At 39.9% G+C, this 22,523-nt stretch overlaps 2 protein-coding genes across 5 annotated transcripts in view; both read left to right on the top strand.

Annotated features, from left to right (window-relative positions):
• mtnr1aa (melatonin receptor 1A a) overlaps positions 1-20,657 on the top strand; it is a 40,831-nt gene extending 20,174 nt beyond the window's left edge. Inside the window, exon 2 of the mRNA XM_058641329.1 lies at positions 19,125-20,657. Coding sequence (XP_058497312.1) covers positions 19,125-19,993 — 869 coding nt within the window. The 3' untranslated portion in view covers positions 19,994-20,657. The remainder of the gene's footprint in view (positions 1-19,124) is intronic.
• Positions 6,516-11,269, top strand: LOC131467421 (sterile alpha motif domain-containing protein 3-like). Of its 4 annotated transcripts, none has more exons than XM_058641327.1 (7): positions 8,258-8,348; positions 8,461-8,543; positions 8,714-8,775; positions 8,849-9,895; positions 10,089-10,244; positions 10,369-10,461; positions 10,657-11,269. In XM_058641327.1, exons 4-7 carry the CDS (start codon positions 8,867-8,869, stop codon positions 10,933-10,935), a joined length of 1,557 nt encoding a protein of 518 aa, XP_058497310.1. In that variant the 5' UTR covers positions 8,258-8,348; positions 8,461-8,543; positions 8,714-8,775; positions 8,849-8,866; the 3' UTR covers positions 10,936-11,269. The 4 variants fall into 4 exon arrangements, with proteins under 4 accessions (XP_058497308.1, XP_058497310.1, XP_058497309.1 ...); XM_058641326.1 differs by having other exon boundaries at positions 8,655-8,775; XM_058641325.1 differs by lacking the exons at positions 8,461-8,543; positions 8,714-8,775 and adding an exon at positions 6,516-6,795 and having other exon boundaries at positions 8,209-8,348.
• Positions 20,658-22,523: the final 1,866 nt, after the last annotated feature.

Below are 22,523 nucleotides of genomic sequence, written 5' to 3'. Positions count from 1 at the left end.
TCGCTGACTCGTGTGTTTACACATGATGCTTATTTTTCTTTGTTTGTTTACTGTCATTGCACGAACCTTCTTTCCACACGCAGACGCGGCGTTTGTGTGATTATGCCTGTGTGATTATGCACGACACGCACATGCCCGCTCTCACGTAGCATGTTTGAATGAACCTTTGATCATAATTGTGATGGTAAAGGCTCTGTGCATGGAGGGATGCAAGGGCCGTTTGCATTATCATTGCATTAATCACGCAAAACATGATTAGTGAGTGTGTGACATTGTGAATGTGACTTTGAAGCAGAGCTGTTACATGCAGCAAATAGGAGCTTATGCTTAGTGACACTAAGAAAAAGCCCTTAACAAAACAGCAATAAAATATGGCTCATCTGTTCAAATTTGAGAGATGATGATAAAAAAAAAATGCAGTAAGAATCCCAGCTATGGTGTAAGGAGATTACAGAGAGCTCTTTCAGATCAACTGGGGTCAGCTGATGATGATGATGGAAATAACTGCTGCACAAACTCATCATATATAATAGAACTCAACACATGTTAAAGCTCTGGTTTGACCCCAATTTTCCATGCAAACTGCGAAAAAGTATCAACACATGAAAGGGTTCACTTAAGCTCTCTTTAGCATAGTTAGACAACTCGTTTTTCTGTAAAAATGTCAATGTTATCTCTTGCATATTATCTTAATAAGCAGCTCATTAGTGAAAATGTATAACAGGGACTCTAATAGTCACTTAAAACTTAATGCAATCACTAGATCATTCGTGATCATTAGTATGCTGACCAGTGCAGCTACTAATGAAGGTCAACAGTAGACTAATGAGTCCATATAGAAGTAAAGATGTGAACAAATGGGAGTTAAAGTGTTCGGACCAAATAATATGGAATATGTTTGAGCATTAACCCTAAACTCTTACACATGTAGCTTTAGCAGTTGTGAAAATGTTGCACGTTATTTTGGCTAAAGCATTGGAATAACTCAATGACTTTTCATACAGAGTCAAAGCAGAGATGCAAAATTTGCGTTCAGTTAAAATATGTGAAACTGAGAAAAACGATTTGATTGACACTGTCGTTGAAGCCCATCAGCAGACGGAAATGTTGGAAAGACAATTGCTCCCCCTCCCTTCTCTCCTCCATAAGCGAATAGGAAAATAATTGCAGGTTGTGTTGACTCGCGTTGCTCGTTGTGCAACATCCAGCAGACATGAAGAAACATCAATTTGGTTCAATTCATTTTTATTAATCAGGGACAATGCAGTGAGACATAGTGGACATAAAGTGCATCTGATGTACTGCACATAGAGTACATAACAGTTTGCCCATTTGCAACTCCTGTGCCTGGCTGGGCTTTTCTCATGTACAGTAAAAATGACAATAATAAAATGGTTTAAACACCAAATATACAAGACCATTTCTCATCTACCTAATACAATGTAAAAATGCACACACACACACACACACACACACACACTCATACACTTCATAACAGTCCGACCTATTAAAAGTGGGTACAATCTGGTTTTGTTGTCAGCCAGTTCTTGACCTTTACAGTGAAAGTTTGTATCAGTTTTATTTCATTAGGCATTGAATTCCAGATGTGACCTCCTTTGATGGAGAAAGCTGATTGCCCAGATATGGTTCTGTGGTGGGATATTTTACAGTGTTTATTGACAGAGCTCATGGTGAGCCTGCTGCTGTCCTGTCGTTTGTCTCTGGTGCTAAATTACTGACACATTTGAAAATGAATTTTACAAAGCAGAGGTCGATAAAGCTTTCAAAACTCAGTGGAAGTTCATTTCTAATCCAACTCTGATTTGGTCTTCATAAGAAGAGAGGATGGTGACGTGTTACTGCGTTCTCATGCTTTACGGCCGGTCTTTACACCGCCCACAGGTGTCTCGATTAATATAGAGTGCAACACACATCTCAGGTGTGTCTACATTTATTTAATAAGTGACAAACATGTCCTGTGGTGGTTTTTTTCGTTCCCTGAGTCCATTCATTTTTATTTTTATTTTTAAACAAGGCTTTCATTGAAGGACCAGCAGCACGGCTTCATACTGAGGCGATCCGGTTGTTGACGGAGTGCATCAACCTCTAAAAAAGTATTTTCTTTTCATGGACATTTTAAAAAGGCAAACCTTATTGAAAACACTGGGCAGACAAGCTCCCTGTGTGAACTTCAGAGATGCACGTGATGCAGCAGATCAGCTATGCAGAGACAAATGGCTTTGAGAAACTGATAAAAACACTGGACGGCCTCGCTCACCTAAACAATATGGGGTTGTACAGCAGCAGCTGTGAAAATGTGGAGCAGACGGTCCATGCGCAATACTATATACACACCACTGTGAAGTGTGATAACCTCTGAACATCCACCGTTTGTGAAACTGCCTCCAAAACCACTGTATTTACTTCATATACAAAACATATCGTCAGAGAGGCTCACTTTGAGTCCTTCATACATTAATTTTTCTGTTTTAAAATTGTCCTTTAAGGATTAAATAATTTGACCAATTTCACAGCTGGACTTTTGTCGTGTGTGGTGCATGACTGAAACTTTATTTATAACTCTATGAGCTCTACAGTCAAAGACATGTCTGTTACGTAAATGACTTGAAACTCTTTAAATGATTTGCCCAGTTCATAATATTGTCCAAATTGTAATTTCAATCAGGAATATTTCAGATTATGCTACATCTTTGATTCTTATTATACAATTACACGTATGACCTTGAAGTATGATTTCGTAATGAGTGGCAGTAACTCCTCATTAAATACTTGCTGTCCAGGGACCTAAATGACATAAATGGGATCAATCCAATCTTCTGAGAGGATCAAGCTGCTTGGTAATTGCAAATGGGAATCCAAGCACCCTGCAATTGGTTGGTGTATCTGAGTGAGTGTGTGTGTGCTACTGTGGCAAAAGTACTGTTGCGTCAGTTTTAAATATTTTTTTTATTGATTCCATTACACATTGATTGATTTCCTTGAATGAAATGATATAGTAGCCTATTTAATGTCCTAGTGTCACCAATCAACCATCACGGATGGTTTATTATCAATCATCAAACCAATAAACCATCGCTGACATTTCAAATGAACGTTTTCTCTCTCAGTTAATTTGTGGGCTCAAAGAATATGCACATTTTTCACTTCGTTGAAGGTCTGACACAAATAGTTGTGCGTAAGTCATCATGATGTGGTGACCTTTTGGGAAGTTGGAGACGCTAACATTTAGACTCATCTGAGCATCTTCCAGCTGCAGTAGTTTACCAATGAACCCCGCGGGTATGACAACATCAGAAGCCAAGATGATGCAGACTGTTGATCATCAAACATGTATGACAATTAGTCGAGTTGACAATGTAGACATCACAGCCCGGGTTTCTATGCATTCTGTATGTCACAAACATGATGACAGTGGTGGAGGTTGTGAAATGTACCTTTTTAAGAAAGAGCAAACATGGTGTTGTCAAAAAGTTCCACTAATAGAATTTTACTGCACTACTTTCTGGTGTAATTGACCCTTGAGGTGAACGCTTTAACCACTGTGGTTGTTCACTTTGCAACACAACTCAACCTGTCTCTAATCTCATGGCTGCTGAATAGAAAACCATGATAGAATGAAGTTAAATTACTCCGGTTTCTGTTCCTTTACACAAACTCTTGTTGTGTAGTCTTTGCTTTGGTTTGGAGATAACGAAGGCGAACTGTACCACCAATGTCAGCTTATCATTTCAAGTGTGGCACCACTCCACCAGTCCAGCACCTTTAGGCTCTTTGTCGTCCACAAACCTGCTGGATGTTCAGCGTCACTGGAAGCAGAGATGCATGTTCAAACAGCTTCCATGTGACCATCTGCAGACAGCACCTCTGTTCATTCATACAATGGCACTCTGTCTGCACTGCTGCTGGATGTGTATGCTCTTGTGTAACTGGTATGACTTTTGTTCCTTCCTTTTCATCAATTTAAACATTGTCTCTGGGAAATAAGTGATATAACTTTAACACAGATGTTAAATCAGACGTATGCGGTGAAAGCAACAGCCGCGGTGGTGAAGTATTACATTTTTCACAGCATTGTGTGGGTGTGTGTTTAAGAGGTACAGAGAAGGGGAAGCAGTGGTCACCACAATACTGTGGTCAAACCTGTCCCACGTGTCCTAGCTGAACTTTAAGTCTGTCTCCCCCATCTGGGTCAACCCATCAGCCCCCTGCCACGCTCAGACACTCACTCCACTCCTCAGATTGGAATCACCTGTGGAATAGTCAGGCAGGGCGTACATGTGTAAAAAAGTACCTTGCTTGTGGGGACATGTTGGGTCAGAATCTCCTCAGAATTCAGTCTTTGGCCGATAATTTGTCTAAATTGTGTTTTAACACGCTGTGCTTCCATTTCCTGTCTTTGGAAGGAGTTTCACACAGGAAAAAAACTAGAAAAGCAACTTGCAGCCCATATTTTGGTGATTGCGGTGTTTCATACACGTTTGAGTGTCTGTAAAAAAGGTTATTTTGCAACTGGTTCTTGGACCAGAAAATCTTTACATTTGAGAAACAATTACTGAAAAAAAGTACTTAAGAGTACTTAAAACCCAAACAAATATGGAGACAAAAAAAAACTCCACACAAAAAGGCCCTGGTTAGACAGGGATTCTTACCAAGAATCTTCTTGCTGTGAGGTACTAGTGCTAACCATATCCCCCCCGTTGCACTTGAAATGTCAATAAGCACAATTTATTAAGTACAAAATATACCAAAAACTCAGCGATTGTGCTAACAAGCCATCCCTTGTTTGCAATGACCATTGTTTAGTGCATTTATTGTGAAAAAACATGGAGTAAACTGGAGCAGAATCTGCATACGGAGCCTACAGTGTGTCTCATTTACATACAGTATCTGTATCACGAGCAATTTGGATAACCTACTTTTCACTGTCACTGATTGGAACTACCTCCACGCAAACACCACATCACAAGCGTTTGTCCTGCTTTTAGAACGTTGTCCAGTCGACCTCATGGATAGTAAAAGTGAGTATGTGCTGCAGTTCTTTGAACTGTATGGATTCATCTTTTAGTTTTTAACAGCTGCTGTTTGCTCACTGGGGAACAGCTGCAGTACTGTAACGCTTAGCACCACCAGCAGCTAGAGCTGTGGCCACATGGTTCACTCAGCACACACGTCCTCGGGGGTCTAAAGTACAGTTACCCTCACCCAATGACCTCATGTACATAAGGTGTGATGAAAAAGCAGCATTTTGTACATTTATGAGCAAATATGACAGTACTGGTGTTTAACACAGATATTAGAGATGTAGATATTGTTAGATTTCATGCCTGGTCTAACAGGTACACGTTTTATACACTGTTTTGCCAGTGGTTCGTGACACATGCTGACTGTGTAATCAGATTGACAACATGACATTGGACCACTTGTCTAGAGGGCTTTATCTGGAAGACGTCACTGGTCCTGTCAGGCTGTGTCAGGCCACCAGCTGTGGGGGCCTGGCCGACATCCAATGTGACACCACCCGTGGTGTTTTGTCATCTCTGCTCGCCGACCACAGAGAGTAAATGTGGTGGACAGGTGTTTTCACAACACATGAGCCTCAAAAATTGCAGTGCTGGTTGTAAGGGGAGCGGCACAGTGATTGAGTGAGATTGAGAGCGCGTAAATACTGTATGTTCTTGAAGTTTGCTGAGGTCTCCATTGGCCTTACTGGGCCTGAGATGTTGCTGAAGATGCTCGAACCCCACATGACGAGCAGACCAGAGGCCTTTTTAATTTTCCACATATAAGGCAGAAGCAAAGGCATTCATTTGAGATTTAAACTGTCTTGCCGGGGGCACAATGTTCGTCTCATTGGATTTGGAAAACACACCACTCTTTAAAGAAAAGTCAGCTTGTAAGATTGTGTGCTCACTTGAGTGTATCTCGAAAGGAATCGTCTGCCCAATAGGAAGCATTTCTTTGCCTGATAAGACCCCACATCACACACACTAGTGATAAACATTCCTAGGAAATGACAAAAAAAAAACAGGAAAGAAATCATTGAAGTCATTGTTTAGATTTTTGTTTAACTCATGCTGTTTGTGTGTTAGTGGTGTCAGCTGTTGTGATTAACGCTGACATATGAATATAACCTGAGGCTATCTTAGGTCCACTTGTCTTGTGAAACAGCCCTTATGTTGAGTGTGAACGAGAATCAGGTTGACCGTGCTTTAATGCTGCTCTCCACTTTAGCTGCCTCCCGTTCACCCTCGTGCAGAAGCCACTCGAGGGCAGTTTGTGTTGCCTTTGCCCCATCTGGGCAAGAATAAACCACTTCTGCAGAAAACCACTCTTTGCTGTTCCATCATCAGCTGATAACAAATTCTCTGTGCAGTAATCAGGGAGGCTATAGATACATTTCACGCTTTATTATTGTACGGTACACTCTAAAAACTAAGTCAGGGGACCTTTAGTCATTACTTAAATATATATATTGTTGTGAAGTAAAAAATCAACTTCTGAGATACTGTTAGACTTTTTACTTTTAATTATTATTTTATTGAGTTTGGATGACACACAAATTATGCCTATTCGTTCAATATACTATCATGACTTGTCAGAGTTTAAAATTTTAAATTAATCAACAAGTCATTTAATTTTAAGTTCTGTTAATGTAAAATACAATTTGATGACGCGTAACGGCCCACAGTTTCCCTCTCCTGCATGCGCGCACGGGCATGTTCAAGGCGAGACGAGTGACCACAGCTGAAACTCATCAAAGCGTCGTGGTGAATGGTAAGTAATTTTATGTTAATTACACATATTTGCATTCTATTGGTGATAGCCTGCTGTAACTGAATACCGAAACCTAAGTCCTTTTTCTTGAAGTAACTCGGGAGTAATAGGTGGCCAGATAGCAATGGAAACGTATTGGCAAGCTAACTTAATATGGGATTACCTATTAGCCACTGCTCCGGTTAGCATGTTCGCTAGCTACGTTTATAAACTACAAGTATACACCTCATTTACTTTCACTGACTGACTAACAAACTAGTGCACAAATAGGTTGTGTGTGCGAGTTATCTTTCGTAGTTCTTCTCATCTGAATCATAGTCTAATCATGTCTAGCTTACGTTAGCAGGACGTTACCGGAGTCCGTTAGCATTAGGCTAACTAGTTCCGGTAATACTCACTGCTTTCTAAGAGGCTAGGCCGCCATTTTGGCTCGTTGATTCGATTTTTTTCCGTTTTAGTTTTTTGGAGTTCCATTTTTTACCTTTTACTCGTATTTTACCACAAAAGTGTGTGTTTTTAATGTTTATAATTATAATGTAACGTTACAAAAAAATTCAATAAAAATGATACCAGGCACATGGTGTTCCATATACTGTATATTATGTATTGTTTATAAGCCCATATGTTAAAAAAGTAAAAACGAGACTTTGTTCACTTTATTAAAAAAAAAAAAAGCCTATATATTTGGCAGATGTAAAGCATTCATATGTATGTTTTTGTGTTAGTCTATTTTTATTGTTTTTTTTAATTATTAGTTTAACAGCTCAGGGATGTTTAAGGAGCAACCTGTTTATGCACTGAAGATTTTGCACTGTGAATTTGCACTGTCAGTTCTGTTTTGAGTAAGTGTTGGAAATGAATGACTTTTTTAATCCAATTTATCAATTAATTAAAGAAATAATCGACAGATTAATTAATAATTAAAACAATTGTTAGTTGCAGCCCTAAAGTACACAGTCTAATTTCTATTACAATTATGCCTTTGTTGTATTAGAAATGACAGTAATGGTAATATAGTTCATTTAAATGTTTTGACAGGGAAATATATTAAAAGAGTGTTACATGTATGTTTAAAAGATAAATGTATTACAATTTAAAAAGGGTGGTAAAAAGATAAATGCTGATTGGAAAGCTGTTTAAAAATATACATAATTCCTAATAAAAGCAAGTAATTTAATTTGTATTATTTAAAATACAGATTGTGAATTCATGAGGTGTAATTGTTTTGTTTGCACTAAAATATCCATACTCCCTGAAATGTTCTTGTTATAATTTATCTTGCTTACCAGCATCACATGGCTTGCTTTAAGATTGGCCCCTGTCACAAAAAACACACTTGGCCTCTGGTGGGCCACCCTGCCACTGGGCATTACAAATTTCAAATCATTTTACCTAATTTATCTCCCTACTCAGGTCTTCAGTCACTTTGCCGTGTGCCTTGCAAGGACAAAAAACTCTTCATCTTCTCCTGGTATCCTGGTTTCAAGGGGTTCAATTTGAGACGTGGTCAGCCTCTCAGGACAAACGAGATATCACCTTCTCCTTCCCCTGAGGTGAGGAGCAGTCTGAGCCAATCTATAATTAGTGGCGATGACATAGGTGTAACTTAAGTCAATGCATTGAAGAATCACAAGTCAAATTGAAAATACTATTGTGTGTGTGCAGGCATTTCTGCCTGCTGTCGTTGAATGAGGGGTTCAATTTAAAACGTGATCAACCTGCTGAAAAAAGCCTTGAAGAAGTACAGGGTAAGACAGAAACATCCAATATGGATTGGCCTTGCAAAATGTGTACAAATGTCTTACATCTTTGGTGGAACAAGCATTATGACTCTTAAGTGCTGCATTTATGTTCCATAGATGGTGCCCATATTTTGTGGAGATTATCAGATGAAATGATACAAACTCTCATATTGCAGTCTTCCCACTGTGTTCAGACTTGGCATATACAGTGATGTGTTCCTGATTTCCATACCTGGAGGTAAAATATAATATGCACTTAACATTATTCACCATTTACTTGTTACTAAAAATTACTGCAACATGTGAAACAGTTTGTGTACAGGTGCCAGATGCCACAACCGGCTCAACTCCGAGTGATCATTGCAGATCATGATGTCCGTAAAGTTGTACTACCATCTGGAATCCCTGAGACATTGGATGACCTTCACTCAGTCATTCGTGATACATTTTCCATTGCCAAAGACTTCAGTCTTCACTACAAAGATGAGGATTTTGATGAGTTTTTCACCCTTTTATCTACAACTGACCTCAAGGATAAGGACACAATCAAGGTTGTGTTTCTCCCAAACCAGGAGCCTCCAATCATTTTAACCTTAACTGATGTGACCAACATGAATAATCAGCCTTGTGAGGAGCCCGATGTTGACGACACCGCATCCGTGTCAACCGATGACACACTAATTCTCTCATCTGAAGATAGTCCAGGCCACCGTTCCCAGCGCTGGCCCGCTCAGTTTTCAATTCCCAGCTTTTCTGGCTTAACAGAGATCCAAATTCAGTCAGGAAATGAGCGCTTCAATAAATATATGACTCTTCTCACTACCAAAGATTTAATTCCGCTACTCCCAGACATCCTTGGAAAACTAGCGGAGGCTATTTATGAGTACACTGCTTATCCATCTAGTCTGCAGATCAGTGAGGTTGCAGAGGCCCTCACTCAAAAGCATCCCTGCCTCAAAGAACCAGGCTCATTTAATGGGTCCTATGGATGGGCGCAGCGCCTAAAATATAAGATGAACAATTTCAGAAGCAAACTACGAGGTCTCGGCTGCCCTGAAGTTGAAGTGAACTCACTCAAGAGAAAACAAACACATGACCAGTATCCGGCAAAGAATCTGAAAAAACCAAAGAAGGCGGAGGTGAACTACCTACCCCCTCATGCTCAAGGTGAAACTACTGCAAGTTTGGAAAAAGAGAGAGTGGAGCTCCTAAGTGAAATGATGAAAAGGGACAACTCCAAGGTGGTAGCTCAGAAAATGGCCAAGACGTTCAGCCTTCGTCGGGAGGAAATAGTGAAAGAGGCCCCTGCAATCAGTGAATGCATGAAGCGCTGGCCTGCGCTTTTTAGTGAAGCACAGGTGAGATTATAAAATGTTTATTAAACCAATATTTTTGTACTGTGGATTGATACAATGTGGATATAATTTATAAAATAAATAAATAATGCTAGAAAAATGTAAAAATTCAGAAATAACCTTTTTCATTTCCAAAATGTACTTTCTGCATTTATTTATACTTGTGTCACATCCTTCATACTGGTGTGCCCTGTAGATAAGTGAAGAATTCAAGAGGATAACAACAGTTAACCTACAATCGACCTTTCTGGCCAAGCTTGACCAGTGCACCCCGAAATTGATGGCCTTGACCCAATCAAAAGGAGGAGCTGCAGGCCTGAAGATAAGGAACATTAAGGACATGCTTCTTGAGGTAAAATGATTTACTTTATTATGAATAGACCTTTATTTTAAATGTATGTTTCTGCCTCACTGTTTCATGTTAATTCTTGCATCTAACTTTATTGAACACCTGATCTATTTTTTCGATGAATCAGGACAACACAGTTGAAAGGCAGAGAGAAATTGCCATTCGCTGCCTCATGGTCTATCTTGGAGAGAAGGAGGAGGACCTTTTCAAACAGTACTGGGTAAGTAATTGAGTACGCTTTTATTTTTTTCTCTGTAGCCTTTCCATATGGAGATATATCTGTTTCAATCCTGTGCACCAGCTTCCTGTGGGCTTGGCATTGAAGTACATACCTGCATTCCCGTATGCATGACACACTGATGAGCTTGAGACATGTATTTTATACATCCTAACACCTTTTAATTTCTTCTGTAAGGATGTAGAGGAGCTTGACGCAGACCTTGCGATGCAAGTGATGAAGATTGCCATCATCGGTGATGGGTGTGCAACCATCGTAGTCGAGGGAACCAAGATCCTGCAGGGGATTGATGTCGCCAGATCCTGTGCTTTGCTGATGGGAGTAATCTATGCTCTTAACCTAAGGTACCCCAAGCAGTTGAAATTTACCTTTGAGGCATTCCAGAAGCTATGCCTTGAGCTTGATGGACAAAAAGCCAGCTCTAAAGTAATGAATCTCAAGTATGGTATTTTTTAGCGTGAGGAAAAAGCTCACATCTCACACGCGCGCACACACACGCACACGCACACACACATCCACATCCTTGTTCTTTTGTTTCTTTGATTGGATGAATATCTACTGAGTGAAGGTATCAGCTTAGAAAAGGATGACCTCTGTTCTCTGAGGGTGTTTGTCTTTGTTGAACTTTATATGCAGTGCCTCCTTTTGCTGGAGTTAGGAGTTTGAGCAGTCTGATGTGATCAGAGATGATAATGTTGAAATTAGTGCTTTTAATGTACAGCCATCTGTCTTTTTTTTTTAATAATTTTCATGTGTACAAGTCAAATGATGGTGATTCATGCACAGGGTTTTAGTTTATAAAAATGTTCCTCCTCATAAAGCATCTGAGTGCATGGTGCTGTTTGCACTTTAAAGGATTTAGTGCTACTGTGAATTTTAATAAATGTTTCTAATTAATTTGAATACTAATGTCTGAATTTCTGTCTGCGTTGTCACAAAACCATCCAATCCAAGGTTGGAGTTTTGAGCAACTTGGCCTCCTGGGAAACACTTAACTTAAATAATTCATGTTGACAATTTTTAAGTTCATGTTACTTAGAAATGCATTTTATTGTGGTCTAAACCTAGTTCACTATACTTAAAACATTATGTTGGATCAACTTAAATACTTGCGTTCATATTGACAATTTTTAAGTTCTTGTTACTTAGAAATGCATTTTATTGTGGTCTAAAAGGTAATTCACTATACTTAAAATATTACGTTGGATCAACTTAAATACTTGCATTCATGTTGACAATTATTAAGTTCATGTTACTTAGAAATGTGTTTTATTGTGGCCAAAAAGCTACTTCCCCATACTCAAAATATTGCTTTGAATTAATGTAATTCTGCCAGCAGTTGGCTTAACTTAAAAATTCTAGTGGAAAAAGTTAACACATGTTTTTGTGTTGACCCAATGTTTTATTTTTTAGAGTGTATGTTCTGTGTTCTTGCACTTATCCCGCACCCTTGAAATAGGTTTTGCAGTGGACGTGGGGAGATTAAACCTGCCGAGCGTCTCATCATCCAAGCCTGTCACTGGCTTCATTCATGAACACAATAACCGCAAATCCAATAGTGACCCGGGGACATAATCGCTTAGCTTCTTTAAAGGGATGCCTTCATCTCCCTCTCTCTGTCTCTTTCTCTCTATTTTAATCCTTCTTTTTTCCCTCTCTTTCTCACACTGCTTCCTTTGGATTATTAATAATACAGTTGATATAAACGTCCACCCTCACAGTTGTTTTTGTTGTTATTGAAAATAATTGACAGATCAGTCAAATGAAAATAATCGTTGTTTGCAGGCTTAATTTTATCGCATTTCTTTGCGCGTGCACCTGGAAGCCGCCGGGCCTGTTTCTGCCGGACAGTTTTCCTCCGACATAGACGGCGCAGTGACATATTTTTGTGTGAATTACAGACAACTCAGCACACGAAGGGTAGAAACACGTGACATCGTTTCACAGAGATGAGTCCTTTCATCAACGGCTCATCTTTAGCACAGGACTGCTGAATCATGGGTAGTCACAATGCATTAATGATAGAAGACGATGTTGTTAAAAATGCTGGATGATAACACATTGTGAGCTCGGTTTTGAAAACCCAATGGCAGAGACCAATATACTGAATATGGAGAACAAGCACTTTTTTTTTCATTTTAAAATAGATCTATTTTTAGATTTGGGCTTTTAGTGCTGGCACCACTGTGATGTGGCACTTTGCAAATGAAAAGACGGAGAAAAAACACATTTTGACTTTGCCTTCGTAATGGTGTTAAGATTTGATCAGATTTAGGGAAAGTATTTTGTTTTGTCTGGGGAAAAAAATTGCAATCGCTGCTTAAAACTTGCCTGTTACGTTTTTTTTTTTGGTTTGCACTTCCCTTCTCAGTGTGTTGGAAAACATAATGTAGCATTCAGTTATCATCAAATCTATAAATATGTTTAGTTCGTCCATTGTGGGCTGTAAAAACAGGTCTTTGTATAGCTGACCTGGGTCATGGTATAAGGCTCATTCTGAGGTGATGGAAAAACAACAATTTACGCATCCTTATTTTATATATCTGCTAAATTAAACTAACGTTTACACACTGAACATTAAATATAGCTTATTGTAGTTTCACTGAGAAACATTTTCAGTCAAATAGGAACTCTTCACATGTTTGGAACGGCCATTAAACTGTGTGCATACAGCACCACGTGCGTTCAAGGTCATAGAAATGCCGGCACTGCCATCAATCTGGAGCCTTTATAATTAAAATTCATAGTACGAGAATACACTGGCCTATACACTATATAGAATGTAATTACAATTAATATTAACATATTCCTGATGTATTGAAATGTATTCACATTCCCGGGGTAGTTTTCCATACATTACCATACTTTCACATGAGGATGTGCAGTATATTCTAAGTGTGGCATATTAAAAAAAAAACGCATGTGCTTTCGCAGTTAGATTTGGCTTCTGACCATGGATAATGAAATGTCTACATTCATTAGTCCAATCAGGACAAACAAATTGTGAAAAGGATGCTTCAGCTGAGCTCCAGACTCTGTGTAAGCGCTTTTATTAGCACTTGAAATAGCACTTTTCAAAATGGACTAAGTGCTTCACTAAAATAAGAGATAAAAACTAATTTCACATCACAGTTTTATTTCACAACAACTCTCTCACACTTTCTGCTGGTCATCAGATCCATGTTAAGCATTTAAATAATTCATCCGTTCAACAGTTGGTAGACAGCTGTCTGAACCCGGCTCACTGTAGATTGATATCTTTGCATGCCATTTAGTTTAGTAGCCTGTCATTTCCTGAATTTTTTTTTTTTTTTACAAAATACAAACATGCACTACATATATATATATACACATATGTATATATATATATATATATATATATATATATATATATATACTTATATATGAATATATATATATATATCTCCCATTTACAGGAAACTATAAAGCATATACTATAGCACACATGAGTGGACACCAGTGTGATTGACAGCTGGTATCATCCAATAGGGAGCCTGGTTGCAGGTCACATCTGTGAAGGGTGACGCGGAGATTCTAAGGACCACTGACAGAATTTAGGTTGTGCTGAAATTGCACATTTTGAATGACCACAGTCAGAACAGCACTTGTGTCCTGAAGGACTGAACGGCGTCACTACGCAAACAAAAAACCAGAATGACTCAAACAATGACAAATGTAACGTGCTGCGATGCATGATAATCTGGAGGTAACTGCTTAGTCTATCAGCATCCCTGATGTGAAACATGGTCTGAGGCTATGACTGCTCTTATCAGCAGAGAAGGACAGTCGGGGGATTCATGGGGTTGACGGGAGAATAAATGCAGCCAAATGTTAACCCTTACGTTATGGACGCTCCCACAGGCAGGATAATCTGCAATCACAGGTCAGGAGACATATGTTTATGGATTATTTAGGTTATCACTGATTAAATCTAGATCTTGTCTTGGCAAATTTGGGCCAATTAGGGGAATAAGCGTATAAACGAGCAAAGCTCTGGGTTGGCAAGTGTGTCGAGGTCAGTGTTGTGAGACAGAAGGAGCTGACAGGAGTAAATAAAATACACCCTAACTGGTGGGTGAGGATAATGAAACATTTAATCATCTGGATGATATGAGCCAAGGAGTTGACTTTTATTTTATTATTTTTTATCACATTTCATTCAAAACAAGAGGAGACATTTTGTGAATGGAGAAGAGCCAAGAGCCAAGAGGTGGAGCTTAAATGATTAAATGAAAGTAGTCAATGAACGAGGAGAAGCAAGAGATTTAAGAATAAAAAAAAAATAAGACTCTCTCTGGCTGCCCTTACACTAAGCTCCATATCAAATCGCAGGCCTTCTGTAGCACTGCAACAGCTCCGGGACAAGAAAGTCACAGTCCTTGTATGACCCAGTGAAAGCCCGGTCTTAAATCCCTTTAGAAAATATGCGGACAGACCTCAGCGGAGCAGATGCTTTACTTTCAGCTCGACTAAGCCAGAGTAATTGTGCTCTGCAAAGAGGGACTCAAATCCTAATACAGATGTTTCAAGCTGATAAAGTTTTAAAGGTGTCGCCGCTCCAAAATGTGCTATGAACTATTGACATATATGGTCAAAAGTCCTTTTGGAGAATGCTAGTATTTCTTTTAAATAAATGTCAGAGAGGAAAAAAAAAATCTCTCAATCTCTGAGATTATGCTGCAATCAGTCAATGTGGCCGTGTACAATTTGAAGATATTGCCAGTCAGTCAAAATTCACTTGCGGGCTACAGCGGTAAAATGCTCGGATGGGCGTCGCATGTCCCCAAATCCGACAGAAACTGGTTCAAAGTGTGGGGATTACCTGGGATTGGTCAGCCCATATCTCCCCACAAGCCAAATGAAAACCACAGGACTAATCACAGCGATGGAGACAGTGAGTGAGAGAATCCAACACGTAAAAGAACCAGCTGACTGTAAAGGCGTCTCGCAACATGACCTTGTCAAGGTCAAGGCTGTAAAAAAAGAAAAAAAAAAAAAAAAGGAGTGGTTGGGGTTTAAAAAAATCCTGTAACAAGGTTGTTACAGTAAATGACATTTTCTCATTTGGCAGAATGAAGTTTCACCGACCAATCGTCACACCACAACCCCACAAATATTTATAACGGTCCCTTAGGAGGACATTCAGTCATTCCCCGTATCCTAACCTCACTAACACCAAGGCATCGTACTGTATAAACACAGACAGTCGTGCAACAAGAATAGATTTGCTAAAGGTCACCAGCCTATCTTGTTTCTGCCGGAGAGCTAAAAACATGTTAGTGAATCTCCACACCTATTGATGCATTCACATAAATGATCATTAGTAATGTGACAGGGGGTCACTCTGCAACTCGCTGAGGGTCATTTTCCTGCTTAACATTTACCCTGTGGATCTTTAAGCTTCACATATTCTTGCCTGAACCTTGGAATGAAGTCTTAAAGCCCCACATAAATTGACACATGTGTACAATGTGATCAAAATATGTCTAATCATCAACAATCATTTGGAGCAGTATTCTTTCTCTTTCTAAGCTCCTCACAAAGGTAATGGGACACTCAGTGGGATTTCAGCACAGTAAAGCCCTATTAACTGTCACAAGATCCTATGAAAACAGCAGGTGTAAGTAATTCCCTGCAGAGGGCAGCTGAATGACAGATAAACAGATAGGCAAACCTAATTGCATATGATCCCTGGTATTTTGTTGGATATGTTCTAAAGTGGTGGTCCCCAACCCCCGGGCCGCGGACTGGTACCGGTCTGTGGTCAATTGGTACCGGGGCCGCACAGAAAGAATACATAACTTAGATTATTTCCCTTTTATTTATTATCTGATTCCTTTATTTTGGAGTCTATGACTCACTTTTGACACTTGTCACGGTCGCAAGAAGAAGATCAAACGCTGGAGATCGCAACTGACGGCGGCCTTAAAAGTATGTTTTTAAAATACATTTTCCCATTTGATCGAAAGCTAATAAAGTTGCAAACACAGTGGATTCATGTTTATTATTCTATTTAGAAAATACCAGTTTTTATGCGGGTCGTATCATTTTATTTTGTTGTATTTATGCGCCACACCTTAAAGGCTGGTCCGTGAAAATATTGTCTGACATTAAACTGGTCCGTGGCGCAAAAAAGGTCGGGGACCGCTGTTCTAAAGGAGGCCACATGGTTGGTGTCGTGGTTAGCAGCCAGAAGACCCGGGTACGAGCCCCAGGTGGAACAAGGGCCTTTCTGCATGTTCTCCCCCATGTGTGCATGTAGTGTGGGAATGAGGTAAATTGGGCACTTTAAATCAGGGGAGCCCAATACATCAATCGTCAAAGGTAGTGTTGGTAGAAAAAAAATTAATCATGCCGGTCTAGTAAATGGTTATTTGTCTCTCTGTGATGGACTGGCGAACTGTCCAGGGTGCTCCCCGCGTATTGCCAACCCACAACCCTCCTGTGAAGGATAAAATCGGTAGAATATGGATTGATGGATGTTCTATTGCAACAGCAACATCATCAGTAGGGTAAAACTAACCTGTCTCACTGACGGTCCTCTGAAGGAGAGAACAGGCCAATGAGCAGAACCGATTTGTACTTCGGATGCTTCGGTGAGAGTGACAGGTCTGCCTGCAGGTTGCGGGGACAATGTCTGTTTTTGACAAACAAAACGTCTGAGCTGGAACTAATCTGCCTTTTGCACCGAGGTGATTGCAGAGATATAGATATACACATTTGCTTCTCCTCTGACATGCGGCTGATGCATCGTATCAGCTGTGACGGGATGTTGTCACAGAGGCGAACCTGAACCTGGGCCTGTCGTTGGACTTCGTAGTATAGCCCTTGCAACTAATCATGCAGAACACTCCACTGACTGTCTAAGTGACAGCTGTGAAAAATGCTGTGCAGCCGCATGTTAGGGTCCTCTCGTGTCCTCATGAAAGACAAGACCACTCGACAGTGACTCATGCAAAATGCAGACTTCTGTGTAATTATGGAAAATTGTAGACACAAAGCGAGACAATTTGTACAGACAATGATATAATATTGTCTCGGCTCCTTGAATTAAGTGTCATATTTCATGTGTAGAGAGGCTGGAGATCACAGTCGCTGTCACTTCTCATGTGCAACAGTCAGTGTGACAGGGTTTCCATGGGGACTCCAATCTACATGTCTTTGGACTGTGGGAGAAAGCTGGACTACCTGGAGGAAACCCATTTAGACGGGGGAGGAATATAGATGAACCTTTCTCACCTCCCCACCATGTCACCAAGTCCTTGATTTGGCCGGAAAGTTCCAATCTACAAAGTAAAATCTTCAGAAATCGTAATTTTAGCTACGGGAACCTTTGTGTGTTCTCTACGAATGTATGAATGTATTATTTTCCACCAGTTTGGGGACAAAGAAGACGTTATTCACCGCCCCGTCAGAAGATGGTTTTGGCATGAACAATGTGGAGTCCTTGCTGTCAATTACAAACATGGGTTATTTAGTGACAGGGACTCCCTGCCTTACATTATTCATCAACATCAGAGAGTGACATTTGAATACAAGCTGAAGTTTGTACACACACTCACACTCACACAACATGCCAAATGTCTTTCACCCTTTCACACAGTACAACAATTTGCAAATTCATTCCCTGTAAAAATCCAGCCTTGAGGCTTCTTCTTTTTTTTTCTTTCTGTGGATTATGTAACAAAGCTGTCACAAAAACAAAAGGATGTCTCTGTAGGACTTGTGCTGGTGTGTCTGCATATTTTAGCATATTTACAAATTTAATACACTTGAATTTAACTGAACTGCTAACCCTCTTCCAAAACACCTCAAGCGCTAAGTTTAGCTAATCACACAGAACACATTCAGTGTGCAAGTTTTACTTTGGTACAAAACCTTCCAAGCTTGAAAGCTTAACTTTAAGGAAAAGCCTTATTATGTTTTTTTTTTGTCTGGAGAGGTTGGAGAAAGAAAACATGCTGTTGAATTGAACTTTATTCCTCCCCCAGGGGGGAACACACATTCACAACAGCTCAGTTAAGAAATGAGAATAGAATAAAAATAAAAGTAAGAATAAAATAAAAATTAAAAATTAAAAATTAAAAATTTAAATAAAAATAAAAATAAAATACAATACAATACAATAGTAAGAAAATTACAAAAAATAAAAGTAAAAAAGATAAAATTACACTCTAATATAGAGTAAGTATCAGGGGTAAGTAGGAAGTGAGTGGACATTTACAACAAGGAGTTAAATATCCAAACAGCAGTGGGGATGAAGGACTTTCGGTAGCGAAAGTGCCGAGAAGAGCATTAAACAAAATGCAAAAGTAATAAGTGGTCTCATTGTGCGCGTGGTGGCAGCAGGATTCGACCATTTTAAGGAAAAAGCGTGAAACACGCCAGAAAAAAGGAGAAAAACCAGAAAAAGTAAGAAAGAAGGGAGAGCCGTTGTAAACAGCAGCTGCTCGGGCAGCGCCATCTTTTCAATCTATGATGGTGGTTCAGTCCTTTTCAGATAGGCTTCTGTATGCACAATAATTTGTGCTCTCTTTATCTCGTTCATACGGATGACCAATTTGTTCCACCTCTGCTGTCACTGACTCCTGCTGTCCTTTGTGTGTGTGTGTGTGTGTCTGCAGGGAACATCTTTGTGGTGAGCCTGGCAGTGGCCGACCTCGTGGTCGCCATCTATCCTTACCCTCTTGTTCTCACCTCCATCTTCCACAATGGCTGGAACCTGGGTTACGTCCACTGCCAGATCAGCGGCTTCCTCATGGGTGTCAGTGTCATCGGCTCCATCTTCAACATCACCGGCATCGCCATCAACCGATACTGTTACATCTGCCACAGCCTCAAATACGATAAGCTGTACAGTGACAAAAACTCACTCTGCTACGTGTTGTTGATCTGGGCTCTGACTGTGGTGGCCATCGTGCCCAACCTCTTTGTGGGTTCACTTCAGTATGACCCGCGGGTTTACTCCTGCACTTTCGAACAGTCGGCCAGCTCAGCGTACACCATCGCGGTGGTTTTCTTTCATTTCATTCTCCCCATCATGATTGTCACCTACTGCTACCTGCGCATCTGGATACTGGTCATTAAGGTGAGGAGGCGGGTCAAACCGGACAACCGGCCGAAGCTGACGCCGCACGACGTGAGAAACTTTGTCACCATGTTCGTGGTGTTCGTGCTGTTCGCTGTTTGCTGGGCGCCGCTGAACTTCATCGGCCTGGCGGTGGCCATCAAACCGGAGGTGGTGATCCCCCTCATCCCCGAGTGGTTGTTTGTGGCCAGCTACTTCATGGCATACTTCAACAGTTGCCTTAATGCCATTGTGTACGGTGTGCTGAACCAGAACTTCCGGCGGGAGTACAAGCGCATTGTGGTGTCAGTGTGCACAGCTCGCATCTTCTTCCAGGACAGCTCAAATGATGCAGGGGAGCGGCTGAAAAGCAAACCGTCACCACTCATGACTAACAATAACCAGGTTAAAGTGGACTCTGTCTGATCAGGAACAGACGTGGAACAGACATGACGCGACGTATATATATATATATATGATGAAAATACCAAATATATTGATAGTAACAGCTTCTTTCCTCTGGGCTGTCCACACACTCATATGGTGCTATTTGACCTCTGAACATTTACGGGAACAACAGGGCCACATATCGTCTTTTTCTTTCTTTTGTTTTATCAAGCACTTTTGTCTGACTTTGCAGTATCTGTAGTGCAGTGAATAATATGATGCCGGTTCTGTCCTCATGTTTACAGTGAAGATATAAATGTATCATGTATTATATATATATATATATAAGTATTTATTTTGTAAGAAATGTCATGTAGATAAATATTAAAGTATATCAGGTTTTCGGTGAAATGAAAGACAAACTTTTGACACTAAATTAAATAACGCAAAGTTTATAAATCAAGTGATTTTAATAACCTTGTATGTGACACTGTAACACTAATTGAGTGCAAGCAATGTGGGTTGCCGATGTCTTATTATATCCCCATCATTAGGTGGATTATATATTTTCATACGAAAGATCTCTTTCTCTCTTGTTCTCTTTATCTATCTCTTTTTTTTGCCACTTTGTGAGCTCATTATATTGTATGCATGGATATCAGGAATAGTTCATATGCAAAATAAAATCTGATGAGGATCTGCTTCAGCTCTCTATTTGATTTAATCACCAACGCCAAGTGTATTGCAATGTTTAAATGTCATCCCAGTCGACAGTTTAGAAACGCTTTCCTCACTGCACAAGAAAACTAAGTACAGCAGGCATGGTAAGTTAAAGTGGAGCAACAACATTGGTCTATGTTTCCAAATGATTAGTTTTGTTTTCCTTAAGTCAAAAAAATTGACTTAAGACGAATGATAGCAAAACCTGGAACTATCTTAAATCAAAAATGATGTGATCAGTACTTTTACTAAAAATGTATTCATGTTTGCATTGGGTCGACTGTCATTGTTGAAAAGAAATAATAATAATAAAAAAAAAATATATATATATATATACATATATATACTGTACAGTATGTGATGCTACAATCTCAGAAAATGCTGATGAGCAGCTTCCATTTCAGATAAGTGTATGTAAAAAAAACAACCCTGTATGTGAATAGTTATTGTAATAGTTCTTTCTGCTAACACGTGTGTTTGAGGAGATTGCACCTTTGAATGATGTCCTGTGTAGAGCTGAAACGATGAATCGATTATTAATCGATTACTAAATTAATCGACAACTATTGTGATAATCGAATAATCGGTTTGAAGCTTTTTTCATGATTAAAACAAATATGAATATTTTCTTCATTTCTTTGCTCTGGATAACAAACAAATCATTAAAAGTCAATCATTTTGGTTTGTGGACAAAACAAGACGTTTGAGAACATCATCATGTCCAGGTTTGACAAACACCGATCAACATTTTTTAAGGTTTCCTGATATTCTGAACACCAAACGATTAATCGAGAAACTAATCGACGGCTCGGAAAATAATCGTTAGTTGCAGCTCTGAATTAAGCGCGAACACGACCAATGAATTATTGTTTGACTCTTTCTGTCGTTGGATGTGATGAAGATCAGGTTCTGTCTGCAAACAAAATTCCAAGGTGAGTGTCGGTAGGCATCGGTGTCCTTTACAGTGCAGAGGACTGCGTTGCATGGGGGGGCAGGGAGCGTATAGCTGACGACATCAGCGGTGTTTGCATGTGTGTTGCATGGCATGCGTGGGCTGCCCTGTTGGTTGAACACAGACAAAGGCATCGTGCATCACACAGGAAAACGGCTCAACTGTGCATTTGAAATCCACTTGGCTTACATAATGGCTGCTCACCATCATCCCCAAAGCAAGAACTGAAAGAGCCGGCTCTCCGCAGACTCCCCCCCCCCCCCCCCACCCCTTCTCTGTCCGTTTAATCCCGAGAGCTCCGTGTGGTAGCAAACGGCAGAATGGGTTAGGGATGAGCAAATGTAAAAATCCCAGGGATTTACACTGCCCAAAACAGAGTGGTACCAAAATCTGGGCCCTAAGATTTTTATAGCCGAGATGGACATCGAAATAGAAGAGTAAAGTCAGGCGTTATATGACCGATGGCACTGATTCAAGCCTGTATTCCATTACTGATTTAATACCAGGAAAAGAAAACAGAATGTATCCTCCACCAGGACGAGGGCCAACATAACATCTTAAGGAAAGCAAAGCAAAGCTCACGGCTGCCACAGTTAAGCCCTCCAATGTGTGTCCACTTTGACACAAATGATCGAAACTTCTGAGAAATGTTGTTGTTGGAGGAAAGATTGGACACATCTATTCATTATGTGCCATATGTCTGACATGCTGGAAAATATGATCGCAAAACAAATAAATAAAGAACTGATTCTGAGAAACCGACACATTATTTCCAGAAAGACAACTTGTGTTTCTTTTTACTTCAAACGTAATCGCTGCCCTTCCAGCTATCAGTTATTACTAAGTAGAGCATTAATGCACAAGGAATGCCACTCGCAGTAACGGTCATGAAGTGAA

Source organism: Solea solea, chromosome 10 (assembly GCF_958295425.1).
Source record: "Solea solea chromosome 10, fSolSol10.1, whole genome shotgun sequence".
NCBI classification, from domain to species: domain Eukaryota; kingdom Metazoa; phylum Chordata; class Actinopteri; order Pleuronectiformes; family Soleidae; genus Solea; species Solea solea.
This window is presented reverse-complemented; position numbering and strand designations above follow the sequence as displayed.

What these genes read in the sequence shown, in the direction of transcription:
- LOC131467421 (XM_058641325.1), top strand. Translation starts at nt 6,738, where the DNA reads ATGTTCAAGGCGAGACGAGTGACCACAGCTGAAACTCATCAAAGCGTC. An exon ending in TCAAAGCGTCGTGGTGAATG is followed by an intron (nt 6,796 to 8,208) that starts GTAAGTAATTTT and finishes CTCCCTACTCAG; the next exon opens with GTCTTCAGTCACTTTGCCGT. An exon ending in TTAAGGACATGCTTCTTGAG is followed by an intron (nt 10,245 to 10,368) that starts GTAAAATGATTT and finishes TCGATGAATCAG; the next exon opens with GACAACACAGTTGAAAGGCA.